The sequence below is a fragment of the Lemur catta genome, chromosome 9 (genome assembly GCF_020740605.2).
Source record: "Lemur catta isolate mLemCat1 chromosome 9, mLemCat1.pri, whole genome shotgun sequence".
Lineage (NCBI taxonomy): Eukaryota > Metazoa > Chordata > Mammalia > Primates > Lemuridae > Lemur > Lemur catta.
This window is the reverse complement of record NC_059136.1, coordinates 97,783,649-97,800,658: the sequence shown is the minus strand read 5'-3', so window position 1 is coordinate 97,800,658 and position 17,010 is coordinate 97,783,649. Positions and strand designations below refer to the sequence as shown.

At 33.0% G+C, this 17,010-nt stretch overlaps 1 protein-coding gene across 3 annotated transcripts in view; it reads right to left on the bottom strand.

Annotated features, from left to right (window-relative positions):
• Positions 1-17,010, bottom strand: part of PCMTD1 (protein-L-isoaspartate (D-aspartate) O-methyltransferase domain containing 1) — a 69,332-nt gene that overhangs the window by 10,727 nt on the left and 41,595 nt on the right. For 2 of the 3 annotated variants that reach the window (XM_045560411.1, XM_045560409.1), the window contains 3 exons: positions 13,202-13,304; positions 1,424-1,595; positions 523-646 (listed from right to left, as the gene is read on the bottom strand). In XM_045560411.1, coding sequence (XP_045416367.1) covers positions 523-646; positions 1,424-1,477 — 178 coding nt within the window. In that variant the 5' untranslated portion in view covers positions 1,478-1,595; positions 13,202-13,304. The remainder of the gene's footprint in view (positions 1-522; positions 647-1,423; positions 1,596-13,201; positions 13,305-17,010) is intronic. The other variant, XM_045560410.1, reaches the window with a different exon arrangement.

The following is a 17,010-nucleotide window of genomic DNA, read 5'->3' as shown; positions in this document are numbered from 1 at the left end:
TTTGGTCCTGTGATAATCCATCCTCCACAACCCAGCCCATGAGCTTCCACCACCACGGACCTATTCCTGGTCTGGGAACGACCAAACTCTTTTTAGTGTAAAGCCTTTTGTATTCACTGTCTTTCTGTATAGAAAATGCTATCACTAAATCTTGACATGGCAGGTTCTTTTATATCACTCTGGTCATAATTCAGATGTTGCCTTGGCAGAAAGACCTTCCTTACCACCATACCTAAAACAGATGCGCTTCCCCACAACCAGTTAATTTCTATCACAACATAAACTATAATTAATACATCCGGTTTTGGTTTGATCTGCCCCTTTTTTTCATGTTTCCATGAACGCAGGTAACAGTGGTCTGGCATAACGTAAGGGCTTTATTTTTTTTTTTAAGTTGAATAAATCCATTAATCTTATGGTGTAATTATTTACTTCTTCATAATCACATGGTCTTAAATCCCAAGCATATGAGTTGAACACCATAAATCACAATTCAATCGGAATGCATGAAGAGCTACTTACGGAGTCCCACAGAATCTGGTTTGCCATTATCATTCTTGCTTGGCTGCACAAGTGGAGCAAATGAAACAGCAAGGATATTTTTACTTTCCCAAGTGTTTTGTCCAGTTCGCATAATCTGTGTTAGCTATTTAGAGAAAAAAGAAAAATAATAGCTTAATCTTGGCAATGTGATCATCTTACAGTCAAAATTTTGTTTTAAGGGAATAATTGCTAATGAGCTATATAATCACATTAGCATGCAAACAAATTACTTCCATTTAAATATTTACTATAAAATAATATAGAAGGAATTAAAATATTTGCTGTTAAGGTAAATATTTCAATGCAAATGGGATACCCAAATATGGCCAACAGAGTCTGCATGTGTATTTAGTATACTTAATAATTCCAAACCAAAATACGAAAAAATAAATTTATCAATGCTCATAAATAGCTGAAGAATATTTTCAAGTATTTATAGTATAGTATTAAATGAAGATCTTAAAATTTGCTTTTTAAAATTCACTTGTTTTACTAATGAAGGTAAGTGGTATAAACCAAACCACAACCAGCATTTCTTTTCAATATGTTCAAAGAACTGAAGAATGCTGGAAACTGAGCAGCTGGTGGAGACCGTCACGTTCAGCTGGACACCTCTGGGTGAGGGCACTAGAGGAGGCAGCAGCAGAGCTCCAGTGAAAGCCCCAGTCTTCCCCCACGACAGCACAGGGATCCTTGGTACATTTACAATGCTTAAATAATCAGAGTCTGTTTCAAGTTTTTTCTATACAGATAGATAGCTCTGGGAAAAATATTTTTTCTTTAAAAATTACAAAGTGCTTTTCACTAAATAATATTTTTCCCATTCTTAAACAAACGTGTTTGTTACCCATGCCACTAAGCAAAGGACAGTGGAAGGTACCTGATCCTCTATAGGCATGACTAGTATGCCTCCAACTTTCAGCAATATTTTCATGTAGTTTTCATGGTCTTTCTGGACTCCAGCTCCACAATAAATTCGATCATACTGATGGCTGTCAGAGGCTATCTGGAGGCAATTACCGACCACAAATGCAGGTTCACAGAACTCAAATCTGTATGGAAAAACAAATATATTTTAATTCACTTAAACAAAACATTAGATCCAAAAAAATTACCATAATCCAATCCTTTGAAATAATGAAGTTATTACCACTATTATCAGAATAAAATATGATTATAAATTTTACTTAAATAGAATATTTATTAAATTTAACACTAATCAAATGTATTTTTTTACTATCACTGAATTTTTGGCCACAATGAAACCTCACTTAAGGTTTGAAAAAGGAATATAATGAAAAGCCCATTACAACACCAATCTTGTGTTGCCTCCAAAATGACATATGATAATGATGAAAATTCTAAGGCTCAACAAATGAGAAAAGGCTTCATTTTCCATTGTCCTTTCCAAAAAAGGTGAGGGGCCAGAGGAAGTGAGAAGGGCTTGTGCAATACTCCTCCCAGCTTGACATTTCTGAGGATAACTGTGGCAGAGCTTTGTCAAAAAGAGACCAGTATCCTGCCCACATACCCTTGCAACCACTCAGATTAGGGAGATGTTCCTAAAATATTTTGGCTGAGAGCATTACAGTATTGGGAAAGAGAAGGATTAATATTGTTTTTCATACTGCTGCTTGTGCCCCTATGATCTCCCTAAGCAATGAAAGAAGAGAGAAGGTTTCAAAGCAAAGGTATTTTATCCCAGCTGCTTGTTCCTGGTTAAAGTGTTGGTTCATGGTACATACACTTATGCTTTTACAAACTATACTATTCAGATTTCTACTTTATTCCTTAAATTTTATAAACAAACTTTTGGACTCTATAACACATAATTAAATCCCCAAAGCACCAAGACATGTAATCTTTTTATTAATTAACTCATATTCTTTCACTTTTAAGTTGATTAAAGTTAATATGATTGTATAGCAAAACACAGGCTGTTGTTTGATGATGAAATAATTTCCATTAAAAGCTTTGGCAGGCAGTGAAAAATGAAACTGATTTGAATCACAATCATTTTTATTTTGTAAAATATATCCTGTCCTTTGGTAATTAACAGTCGATTTATTACACAGTGAGTTTCCGTTGAAAGTCACTAAACAGATACATTATAAACATAGATTTAAAGAACTTACCAGAAATTATACCCTGTCCTTAACCTCTTGTCTTCTTGGTGGAAGTGGGTAAAAGGTAGGGTGGGGAGGGTACAGGGAGTGGGGGAGTAAACAGTATACACCCTGTATTCTCCTCCCTACACCAAGGCAGCCCTGTTATTTCTTTTATTGTAACTGCCACCTCACTGCTCACATTTTTCAGGTCTCTGTTTCATCATCTTGCTTCCTACTGCACAGGGTAAGTCTGAGCTCCTAGGAGTGCCGTGTGGGGTTCTTTATGATTCTACCATCAAGTTGTCCTACCAGACTCATAACCTGGCTCTGCCCCAACCAGTACATACTACACTTCAGACAGACTGAATTATTTGCTTCTAATTCGTTTTAGGAACCATTACAAAGTATTTGGAAACCCTGTATGTGTGTATGTGCTGTTCCTTTGACTGGAATACCCTTCCCCTTCCTTCTTCCTTAATAAATGCCTGCTATCTCTGCAAGACACAGTTCAAATATCAGGTTCACAACGACATCTTACTCAACTCTTTCATAGTATCTCATTCTTTCCACTTGCGCAGCATGTACAAAGTGTAAACTTACTGAGGTTAGAGAATCATGTTCAATTTCTCTTTTATACTCAAGACTGGCACAATCTGATTGTCTAACATATGGCCAAAACATAATTTCTTGGCTTTTAATTAATTAGATACTGTGGATCACATGGTTTACTCACTTTATCAAATTCACAGTAAACATCCTTTAAACAAAACGAAGTTAGACTATTTTCAATAAGGTCTATCTAAAAATCTTCATTCTTAGAAAAATTCATTTTAAATGCTTTAATTTTATAATATGCATCAATCTTATAATTTTCAGGATTTACATATGCAGGGAATTTAAATAATCAAAAAATTTTGAGTTATAAGCTTCTTCATTATCAAATCCATTAAATCAACTCAAATATATGCTTATCGTTTTAAAAGCTTCCTAACTAGTCAAAAATAAGTGGTAGCCTACGGAACTATTACCAAGGAAAATGCCATTAAAGGTAATGACAACTTAAAATTATAACTTCTCATATTAGTGCTATTTTACACATTTTTATCACAGCAAAATAAATTAAAAACAATTTAGTTCCTGGTTCTAAAATCAAATGTGTGATTCTGGGCAAGTTATCTTACACCCGTAACTGCACATACTCCCTTCAGTTAAGTACTATTTATTGAGCACCGGTTGTGTGCAATAACTGGGAACACAATGAAAAACATTCATGCCTGCATCTAGTAGAAGAGACATGCAAACAATCCCATTTACTGAATAGAACTTACAACTGTGACAAATGCTCTAAGGAAAAGAATATGATTCCTTAAGATTGAGGATGAAACTGACAGACCTGGGGATCATCGAAAGGTTCCCTGAGAAATGACAAGCTGTGATCTGAAAGGCAAGACAGCAATCTAGAGCCACTCTATCCAAGATGATAGCCACTAGCCCCATGAGGCTGCTTGAACCCTTAAAATGTGACTGGTTCAAATTTAGCTGTACTGTAAGTATAAAATTCACATGGGTTTTCAAAGACTTAATACAAAAGTACAACACTTAATACAAAAAAGAATGTAAAATATCTCAATAATTATTTCATATTTATATTAAAATATACACACTTTTTGTTTTAACAGCTACACAAAAGGAAAATACTAAACAACTACCTTTTACTTATTACAGGTAAATAGTTGCTTCGAATACGTCTTAACACAATCTTCCCTTTGGAACATTTTCCTGGTGTTCCTTCTATTAATATTTCCTTTGAATATTGTTTTCTGAATTTAATTGTATCTCTATCACCTATTATGGTCCTCAAAATACATTTATTAAATAAGTGAACCATATAACAAATATACATGTTTTGTCTTAACTTTTCTACCTACCAACTTTGAATATGAACCCAAAATTGGCAAGTTAAATATGCTAATCACAAAAATCTCAGAGCTAGAAGAGAAACTTGCCTAGAAATAAGGTTACAGAAAAAGTATGTACCTATGGCACTCTCTACAGTAATATAATGGCTCAATGTTTCACTAAATTGGTTACTATAATAACTGAAGCTTCATATTACAGAATACATGATTTTTTTCCCAACATGCCAAAAAAGGCAAAACGCAAATAGCAAAAAAACCCAAAAAACTCTTGCATTTAATGAATAATCAACTCTCCTATAACTGAAAGGCAGGGTTTGTTTTTTTGTTTTTTTTCTTTCTGAAGATCTCAGATAAACTACCCTTATTATTCTGGTAAACAACCTGAATGTTTTCTTTCCTAATGGAAAGCAGAACAAGTATATCCACTTCTATCTAAGGAGAATGACGATGGATAATTGCGGAGAAAAATCAAATCCCTAAATTCATAAATAATTTCTACAATGGAATATATACTTCTAACAAAAGTATACAGGGTCTTTACATTTCTATTTAACATATTTAAATCGATTCTCTTTACCAGAATACTCAAATTTGAAAGCTTACTTGAATTTGAAATAATATTCCAAAAGGACTATATTATTTCTAAATTTAAAAACTAGTAAAAATTGAAGGACATACAAAATTGGGGAGGAAATGCAATATTTTTATATGCTGGCACTAAGACATCTAGAACACAGTAGAGAATTCATATGCCAAACACACTATAAGAAAACCATAACATTATCATTTAGTAGTTATTAGAAAAATGTCTAGAGATAGTGACCCATTTGAGGATTATCTGTTATAAGTATGGCTTAACCTTTTCAACTCATAATACATGAAACTTCGCAATCAGCTCTTCAACTGTATATTCTTTTTTTTAATCTATAAAGGGATTATGGATTAATTTTCCTAATAAAGTACTTAAGGTGAGCTCTGATATTTCTGACTCAGTACAAAGTTGAGAATCTTAAGACATTTTGTATTCTGATACTAACATTATGGCTTATTTTTATAATAGCATTTCATGTAACTAAATTCATAATAATCAGGTTACACAGAACAACCAAAATTCCACTGTTAATATTTTTTCAAAAAATAAACTGATTGATTCAAGACATAGATGGTGGCTACCATGTTATCAAACAGAGTAAATTACAACTCCTACTGTTTCTTCTAAGCTAAAGAAGAAAATACAACATTTTTCTTCCTTAGGCTCTTACCATCTTCTGAAAGCTGTATCTTACCTAAGTTTCCACCAAGCTACAGAGGTGTAGGACATATTTTAAACCACAAATACAATTTCTGCATAATTTGGAAAACCATAGCAATAAACTAACCAGAAATTCTTAGTTTATTATGAAAAAGAACTACACTATTTATAAATTTACACACATGAAGCAGGTTAAAAATAGTAAAAAAGAAAATCTGAATTCTATCTTTTTACATCAACCACACAATGAAATCTGAGAAGGATAAAAAATGGCAAGAAGTTTACCAAAATGATTCTTCATATGTGGTTAGAATTACTTGTAAAAGAATGGTTACTTTGTTCTTTCCCGAATTTTTATTCTTGATTTAGGAGTTCATTAAAATTTTGTCTCTAAGTAAAATGAAAACTAGCAATCATTTTTATTCTTTGAAGAAAATTTCCCAAACAAAATTTTCGAGATAGAGATGACTCACACTCCTAAATTATACTACCAAAAATGTTATCTGCACATAGAAAAAAAATTCAACAATCCTGAAATGTGTATAATAAACACAAATTCATTCATTCTAGGCTTATAATCATCTATTAAACCTGAAGATGCAATGAATGTTGTTTAGACTCTCTTCTGCAGAGAGGGAAAAAGAATTGACATACTCCTACTAAAATGTACACTGAAATCATTTAGGGGAAAGAATAGAGCACACAGATTATCTTTGTCTAGAACATGAACACTTGCCCAAAATAACTCCAGGATTCTAATCACTTACCTCAGAAGTGGTTTTCTTTATAGGTGCATGTTGGAACATCATCTTGAGATGAACAGATGATTTCGTTCACAGCAGGAACCTTGCCAACTTGCCCACATAATTCTTTTGATAAGGTGTTAGGAGATCAGGGTGACCTAGCCTTGCCCTGTAGCTTCCCTCTTAGACGGATAGTCTAGGTCTAGGAGCTGACTGAGAGTAGAAAAAACAACATTCCCCTTCAATACACTGTTGGAGTGGGGGCCAACAATTTGCACACCTAGTTTATCATGTGCCACGGGACGCTGTCATTGAAGTTTTAGGCAATTATTCCAATGGAATAAAGGAATTTCAAGGACATGGTAAAGAATCCTACCTTATTCTCACATCTCATCCAAAACAACCTGCCAAATGAATCACAAAAACTTCTTTTTCTTAAAACATTTTGTCAAAATACACATTTTGAGTTTTAAGAACTATGACTACTTTGTTAAAACAAGACAAAACTTCAGACCTTTCCACTGGGAAGAAAACCAAGGGAAATATTAAATTCTTAACCTCCAAATACACTTGTACCATTCAAAGACTCTTACAACCAATAATGAAGCTATTGGATTAAGATTTTTAAAAAAACAAAATTTTACCTTTCCAAGTGTTTTCCCTTTCAAATGCATCAAACTCATCTCAGAATAATCCAAGCATTATTCACAGCGATGTGTTGAGAATAAATACAGTAATTTTTCATTGAACAAAGCATTAGAGAAATCCCTAAGACCAAAACAATCTCTAAACATTTTAACAGGGAATGTTAAGTCATATAAAGGTGAGCCTTTGTGTACTTCAACAATTTCTTCTCCTAAAAATGTGTTTTGAAGCGCATAAACTTTTCCCCATGCCATTTCTAACATATGTTATGATAGCTCTGATGACTATTTTCAAGGATTTGTCTGTCCAAATATTTGAATGTTTGTCATAATTATGTTTACAATCTGTAATAATTGTTATAAAACTACTTCTGAATGTTACCAGCATATCAAAATGTTCAAAGATCTGAGAAATATTTTGAAATAATGTTGAATATATAATGAATTATATATAGCAAAACTACTTCAAGCGTGTCATAATCCTCTTAAAGTGGTAAAAGTTGACAATATAGAAGCATCTAATTTTCAAATGCAAATCATGTGAAAAATGAACATATAATTTAAAATAAGGATACTAGATACTGCCATAAATCAATTAAATCTTCTAAAATACAAAAGACAATTTTAACTCCACATTTAAGACTTATACCTCAACTAAATTTGAGGAACACGTGGCACCTCTTCCACTCACCCCTGCCCCCAATAAAAATTCATGCCTTAGCTAAGTCTCATGAATGAGCCTTAATGAACAGGGTAGGTGTCCTCTTTAATATAAATGCTATAGTACATTTAACCACATTAATACCATTCCTCAATTCTAATCTGAAGGAAATAAATAATGAAAATAAAAGTGCTCTTTCAATTTTCCTATCTGATGCTAAGTTGCTGGGCTGTAATTCACTGACAGCAGCTCACTGCCGGGAAGAAATATTAGAAAAAGTCAGTGTTTACATTATCATATCCTAACCAGGACGAAGTAAAAAGTCTCCCTGGCTCAGGTCATGACCTTCGTGTCTAACCCTCCATTTTCCCATCTGGGGAATGTGAACACTAATATTGTCTCTAGAATTGTGGATAAAGCATTTAGAATGTTTAATGGCACTTAGTGAGTAGACAATGCATGTGAGGCACTATTTTTTTTTTATCATCTCATTACTGTTTTCATAACTCATATCATGACTCATTTATATGGCAAACCATATAGAGACAATGGTATTCCATTCATATGGAATGAAAATCCCTAATAATTCAAACTACACTGCACTCATTTGGCTACTGATACTAGAGTATTTCTAAAATCATAACTACAGTCACATTGGAGAAGAGAATATAGATCTATTAACCTACTGCCTTACAAGGAAAGGCCCTCTCCAAAGTATGCATTCTAGGAAGCCAAATCAATGACATGCATATATATACATTACATAAATACATACATGTAGCTATAAATAAATGCTATACTAATCACCAATTTAAAGTATTTACAGAGTAAATGTTTATAATTCAGGCTCCTTTAAACTAACATACTCTTCCAAGTAACTACAGCTGGAGAGATTATTTTATTTACCATACATGCACAAATACTGATTCATTTAATTGACCTTCCCCAACCTCCTCCTTCTGTTACAAAAGCCAGAAAGACAAATAAGGGCCTTTAAAAGGTAGGCAAATCTAAGGCCCAACACTTGTCCAGTTAAAAACAAGATGTTTCAGAGAGTGTGTGTCAAGAGTAGAATAAGAGTCAGCAGCAAACTACGGACAGCAGGACAAACCCAGAGCACAGCTTGTTTTGTAAAGAAAGTGTCACTGGAACACCCCCACGCTCCTTCACTTCCATGGCGTCCACGGCTGCTTTTACTTACAACTGCAGAACTTGGGGGGTTGCAGAGAGACCACTTAGCCCAGGAAGCCTAAAAGATTTACTATCCGGGATTTATAGGAAACGTCTGCCAATGTTTTAGAGGACCCTTGAAATCAGATCATTTTTATAAGAGATTTACAGTAAGTTTGGGAATACCATAGGTATCAAAAGAATAAATCAGCCATAAGAGCTCCCTCTTCCCTCTCATCTCCAAGTACAGTAAATTTAGAGTAGCTTCTCCAAAGTATTTCATTTGCTGATATAGTACTAAGAAATAGAGAGTTTAAAAGTACATACATTATAATAAAAATACTTTTCTAAAGAAGGAATACTACTTTCAAGACCCAGGAACCATGCTTTATACAATACAAAAACATACATTTGTATTTTTTAAAAAGGTTATCTTACGATATATTTTCTAATGCTGATGAATTTATGGATTCCCCACCACCACTGTATTTGGGAGTTCATTATGATTTCAAATAGATGTAAGAAAACTTTAAAAATGCAATGTAAGTCATAAGTGACATAACAAAACTTTTGAAAAAGGACCTGATAAAAAAATATCCAAACCAACAGGATAAAGAAAATTAGAAGAGTATTAGGTTTTAACTATTTATTCTTTCTGTTACACATAATCCAGGATAATCCAGTACTAAGGAACACATAAATAGCAATTAATTTTTCTGAGTTACTTTATATTTTGTTAATTAAAATGTATTTTGATGACCTGTACACAATTAAATAAAATAAAACTGCTTAGAAATGGGATTTTAACACAGTGACTGCCACACTAGGAAAAAGGTTTTTCCTTGGAGCCATGGTGTTTTATTATGAAAACAGAATAAAAACTTCGAAAACAGAACAATCTTTTCTAATTTAATGAAAAATTTGTTATTTTTAATTGTTTTCTATGCGTGAGTTATACACAACTTGAAAAATAGTTCTCACAGCTCCCAAAGTGAAAAGACGTGTGAGTTACATATGCTTCACGAGGCCCTGGGTTCAAAACTATAGTGAGTTAAGTACAAGTCACATGACAGTTAATGCGTTAAAAATCACTTTACACAGCAAGTTTATTAAAATTTTTTTGAAACTTGAAAATAAGTGGAAATATTAGTCAAATACCAAGAAAAATTACAAAGAAATCATCAAAATACATTTAAGATAGGAAGAAAAATATTCTATCTTTGTAATTTGTCACAAAAACCAAATTGTATAAAAGGAACAAAAAAGAATCCCCTGAATCCAACCACACTACTTTATGCAAAATAAAACATTTCCTAGTATCTACTACCTCTTTGTATATAAGGTACATTATAATCTGAAACACGTAACAGTAATATTTTAGTATAGTATTTGAAAACTAGGAAAACAAAATTTCCACAACTGTCTTCCTCAGACTAGTTCGTAAAAATCTGTTTCAAATAAAAGTGGTAACATTTTAGAAACTACTACAAGGTCTTATTAATTATTGTAACTAAAACAAAACCATTAAAGATTATAGAGAAACATTTAGATCAGTCATATCACTGAATTTTATGATTCATCATTTTATGAATAACAAACCTATATAAACAATAACAAAAATAAAACTCCAGAAACATAAGCTAAGGAAATTTGTTCATCGTACAATTACATAAACACAATTTTAGAACATTTTAAAAATTGAGATACTTTAAAATATAGTCTTCAAATTTATGTGTCATGGATTAATATTTAAATTGCATTAGCATATAAATGCTTTAAATCATTACACATTTTACTGTTTCTCAGGACTATACATTTGTCAGCAATAAACTAAAGCTCCACAGATAACCTGCACAGAGTTGCTTCAGTGATTCAAGGTTCTTCCTTGAGTACATTCTACCAAATTAATGACCCAAAATTTAATTATCTGTGTTTTCATGTATTAATAGGTAAAATGTATTAATAACTAATATACAACAGACTTTATAAGAGACCTTAAACATTTGCTTTTACTAATTTTACTTTTATATTTTCAAAGTTCAAATATATTCAAAAGGCCCTTATAATACATTAAGTTTCAACATTAAAACAAACACTTAATATGAATTAAATTCAACAAAATTCTAACATAGTTCTAATAACTATATAAACAATTCATGTCCACATCCTAAGCACTTACCACACTACTAATCCTAAGACAGAGAAATTACAAAGACACAAAGGAATGCAAAAATTGAATCCCAGTTTCTTATCAAATATCTTGGGTTAAAACATTTATTTCTGTCAAACATGTTTTTCTCAGAAATAAAATATGAACACAGTAAGCACTTGGAAAATGATTCAAAATGTGAAGTAAATATTATTTATAAAGCATAAATAAGGTAAAGGATAGGGTCCAGCAAATTGATAGAGAGAATTCAAGGGACTTGCTCAAATCCATTGAGTTAATTATAGAAAAAAATAAAACCTGAGCATTTCCCAACTCCCCTAAGCCTGCTTGACTGAGGTCTTTAACAATCCAGTTACGATCACACCTAGGTAAGACACAAAACCTCACCTTTCCTCTAAGCACTGAAAATTTTGCTACAGCATGTCAGTTTTCTGTTCAACAAATCAAATGCTACTTGCCAGAGGATAAATACAAACTGGCAATGACAAAGAGGAAGGAAATAAAAGTACAAGGGGAAGGGGCAGAGGGGCAGGAAAAGGGAGGAGAAGGGAAAATACACTCCCTTGAAGATATTTACAGGGTCTTCTTGCCTGCTTCTCTCCTGGCATTGCACCTCTACAGCAGCAGTCTAGAAGGTTCTCTCTAGAGCAGCAATCCCCAACCATTTTGGTACCAGGGACTGAATTCATGGAAGACAATTTTTCCACAGATCTGGGGCAGGCGGATGGTTTCAAGATGATTCAAGCACATTACATTTATTGTGCACTTTATTTCTATTATTATTACATTGTAATATATAATGAAGTAATTATACAACTCACCATAATGCAGAATCGGTGGGAGCCCTGAGCTTGTTTTCCTGAAACTAGATGGTCCCACCTGGGGGTGATGGGAGACAGTGACTGATCTGACAGGAGGCAGAGCTTAGGCAATGATGTGAGCGATGGGGAGTGGCTGCAAATACAGACGAAGCTTCGCTCTCTTGGCCCGCTCACCTCCTGCTAACAGGCCACAGACTGGTACCGGTCCACAGGCTGGGGTTTGGGGGCCACAGCACTAGAGGAAAGCTCTCAGTCCTGGTCCAGACTCCCCCATGTTTCTCACCTGAATGGTCACAGCCAGGGACTGAAGATGAGTGAGGGCCTACTCCCAACAAGCCAAGTGGGAACTCAATGTTTTTGCACTAAGATTTTGTTAAAGTGACTGTATCCTAAGCTGTGTTTCTTCTCCCTTTTAAGGCTTTATCTCTTTGAAAATAAGTCACACACACACAAAAAAAAAAAAATTAGAGATGTAAAAGCCCTCCAAATTTTACATAATTTCACTGAGTTTGTGGATTTCAGCATAATAGCCCCTGCTCCACAGCATTACCAATGCAGAATTTTAGTAAGATTACACACCAAATAGGCTTTCCCTGCCATCCCAAGGGCCAAAGCCTCTGTATTATTTCTTGTAAGGGGAAGTATGAGTTCAAGACAATGGTTTTATAAACAAATTTCCTGTCACAAGATATATCAATGTATTTCTATGATAATTGCTTCTGGATATATTACAAAGTAGCTGAATATTTTAAAGAAAGTTCTTTGTATGATAACAGGCACCACCCTTAGGTTACAATTAAAGAGGACAGAACTACTAACTTACTATCCAAAAGGTATAAAACCAGTACTGGAAAAGTTTTATAATCACGAGCATCTTTATGTTGTATCTCCAGAAAAGATACTTGCATGATGTTTAATGAATGGAATATTACTAATAAAGTGGCAGTAGCATAAAATTACTAAATAAAGGTTATATATAACTTACTATAGAATGGCATGGAATAAAAATTATAGCATGGAATTTTAATTTTTTTCTCATTTTATAGTACACTGATTTTTGCTGCATCAATTGAGCGATTTAGTATCAGTACCTATGTTGAAGAACAGACATGTTACACATATCTATTTATTAAGTGCTTCCAAACAAAAACTACAGATGTGAATACTTACTTATCAAAGCTATCGCTATTTTTGATGAAGCTCTCCAGTTTTTCCTTGGCATATTCCACCACATCTGAATGAAGCTCAATCCCATGATTTATTCCAAAAGGACCTGCAATTGTAGCATTTTTATAAAAAATATTAATGATATGCCCTTACAGAGAGCTCTTTCAGTTTCTGCTCATTTATCACAGGAGCATTTAAAAAGGGCTTGAAATATGCAAATACCTGCTAGCCACAGTCTTAAAAGTTGAATGAAAATCTGCATACAGTGCTTTAGTGTAAGAAGGGGGGTGGGGACAAACAGTTCACCTGCATTTTCTATAAAAACAATGCGATTACGCATAAGGTTGAAACCTACAGAGTTCTCTCAAGGGAGTAGCTTATCCGGCAGGACATAACTGCCAAAAGAATCATTGTATTTCCATATGAAATTTAAGTTCTTTACCATTATTTTCATTTATCATTTGCTAAAAATTTGTTAATTCTAAAATACCTGAAATCATGAGTTGACACAGATATTATACATACATATGACTCAGAGCATCTGTACTCCCAGCCAGTAAATGCTAAATTCCTTGAAGGCCAAGACCACATTCTGTACCTTTTGGAGCTTCCAGTGTCTAGCAGAATGTGGCCATCAGGCAGCAGAGGGGATCTGACCCTCATGTTCCAGAACACTTCACACGTCTCCCTTGGTATTTCTTTTTACACGAGCATGGATGGGATAATCTCCCTGGAAAAGGGGAACAGGGGAGAGCTTTCTCAGCCCCCAGAGATGATACTGGGCTGGTGCTTTTCCCCACTGTAGTAACAGCTCATTGAAAATATGAGGACTCATTTTCCTGAGGCTACTGTACATACTATCTGCCTCACGACCCACAAGAAAGTAACACACAATCGTATCTAGTTATGTTAGTTCATTCTCAACTTATGAAATTAAGCCAACCAGGTTTTCCACTTAACATTTTTGTTTAACTGTAATTTGAGATTGGTCTTTTACGGAAAAGTATATTACTTATTTTCAGTTTCTTTAGGAAACACTTAACTGAATGTGCCCCCTACTAAATGTCTAAAAATATCATACATATTGGAGTTGTTTCTACTGGCCACTAAGAACTTTAAAATAACCAAAAAAAAAATCAGTCATAAATGATCATGTTTGAATGTTCCAAGAGTACATGAAAAAAATGGTTTGCAGTCTAGAAAATATCTAAACTATAAAAATTTAACCAAAATGTTCAGGTACAATCTTCAAGCCAAAATCAGATAAGGATAATGCTTTAACCTACTATATTCCTATCCTATTTAATTAGTATTCATTTTTTTAAAAAAACTAATTTTTCTTGAAAAATGTACTCAGATAAAACAAGATACTTGATTCATCCAACCACAAAAGACAGAATTACCTTCCTTTCCGATGTTTTTATGCTTTATAAATTGTTCTGATTGATGTAATATTAAATGCTTTGCTTCTTGTTTGTTTCCTTACAAACTATTATCCTTCATTGAAAACTGGAACATATTTAAGTTGGAACATCATTTAAGACCCTCCTGCAATTCCTCATTACTATAAACTGAGTAAACTCTCATTTTTTTCAAAATAAAGTGGCAAAAAAAATTAAATTCAGAAAAATCACATGTAGTGATATCACCTTTTTATATATTAAATCTGAATATTCTGAGAAGTTAAATTTACATAGGGGTCAACAAATAGAATGTTAGGAAAAACCAAATAAAGTTCTCTTCATTTAAAAAAATTCAAATTAAACTATAATTACTTAACATTACACACACAGTAAGAAAAATATTGTCCTATGAAATGAACCTAATTTCGCTTTTATCCTTTTAGGGTTAACCATTGAACATAAAACATTAAGAGAAATTTTTATATTTTCATTATCCATTAAGAATTTAGTTAGACTAATCAGCCACTTTTATGAAAAAAGAGAACTAGGACTGCATAGATAAGAAACCAATTAAAAAAAAAGGTCAATATTCCTGGCATTCTGCATTTCCTGTAAGATGAAATGCATAAGCACAATAACAAAGGAGCTCAAAATCTGGAAATCAAAGCTTCTATGCCATACTTAAACTACCTTTTTAACAGAAGGAGTCTGAATTTTATAGTTTTAGGTTAAAAGGGACTATTTAGATAAGTTGTTCCTCAGTTAAAGATGTCACTGATTTTTTCCCATTTTTTTTTTCTGCTTATTGTCTAAAAGCAAAAGCAAAGTGGCAACTTTTAGAAAAAAGGTTTAAAGAAAATGTCTTAATGTTTTTTCACATAACTTGTTTTTCACAACATCTTGACACAAAATCGTTAGTAATGAAAGATAAAGACAATTTCATTAACATATAAAGGCTATGCTGTACAAACAATATAAATACACATGTAGAATATACTATGCTATTAATATCTAATGCAAACATCATTTATGATTTTTAATGAATGAAACTTTAATTTTAAAATATGGAAACATATCTTTAATTATTACTACTTAATCTGAATAGCAATTAACATATTCAAAATAAAAAAATACATTAATAAAAGGCTGAATTTAAAGAGCAATGTCACCAATATCTCATTTATTTATAATGAATATACAATCAGAACACATTAAGTGTACAATAAAAATGTAGTGTAATGCTGATTATTACAATTCATATCTGACATCTGTATTAAATAAAACAACAGGAAAATAAAACACAGAAAACTGAAAAAGTATACATAGCTGCTTCTGAGGAAGGGGACTGAGAGATCTAAGGTGAGAAGGAGACATTTTCATCATTATATGCTTTTGTCTGAAGGGTGTTTTAACCATATGCATGTATAACTTTTCCAATCAAAGAAACAAGGGGCTAGTGGAAGAGATGAAAATATAGTGTGTAAAAGCTCAAATAAACAATATATATATTTAATAGAAAGGTACAAGTTGTCAATGCAAAAAAATGAAATTGTTTCCAAAAGATGTTGACAGGCCAGATGAAGCATAAATTTGACTCTGTATTCAATAGATTCCAATGTTATTTTGTATTTGACAATGCAAAGATTTTTCTATAATAAGGGTTATTTTGTAACACATATTTAAAAAAAGAAAAGAAAATGCTAACAGTTGGCCACTACTTTTAATAGCTAAATATTAAAGAGAAAATAGGAACATACATAGAAGTCAAAGTTTATTAAAACAAAGTTATTAGAAATACCTAGGTATCCTATATAATATCAAGAAATGATTTTTAAGGCTAGCAAAAGCCCGTTAATTGAGAGCAGTAACAAATAAAATTCCAATATAATAAAATCTAGGAACTGTTTTTCTTTTATAGTAATTAGATCTAATCTAGCTGATTTATCATCCACCAGTTAACCAAAGCTTATCCATAGAGGTCAATAATTATTAGGTTTAGGTATGAAGTGTCTATCCAATACCTGTATTTCTTATTTACATCTAGGTCCACTCCATGTGATGTCCAACAGCTGGACAGTGTGGTGCTGACAGGCAGAAGCCTGCCTGAGGCAGGCCAAGGGAACTTGAGAGCTTCATACTACACATGAATGAAGTTCACTGTGCCTTTAGTATTTTATGTAAAGCTAAGTTACAGAACACATGGTCAAAAAGCACTTCATAATACATAACTAGAAGCGCTCTAAAGATGAAATAATTCAAGATCCACCATTTCAGTCAAGGACTCTAAGGTCGAAATATTGGTGTGGTGAGAAAGACAAGAGACTTAAGGTCAGATGTGTTGGTTTCCAATACTGGTTCCTCCTCTTAACTGTTGTCAAATCTGAGACCAGTTACCACTTGAAGACCATT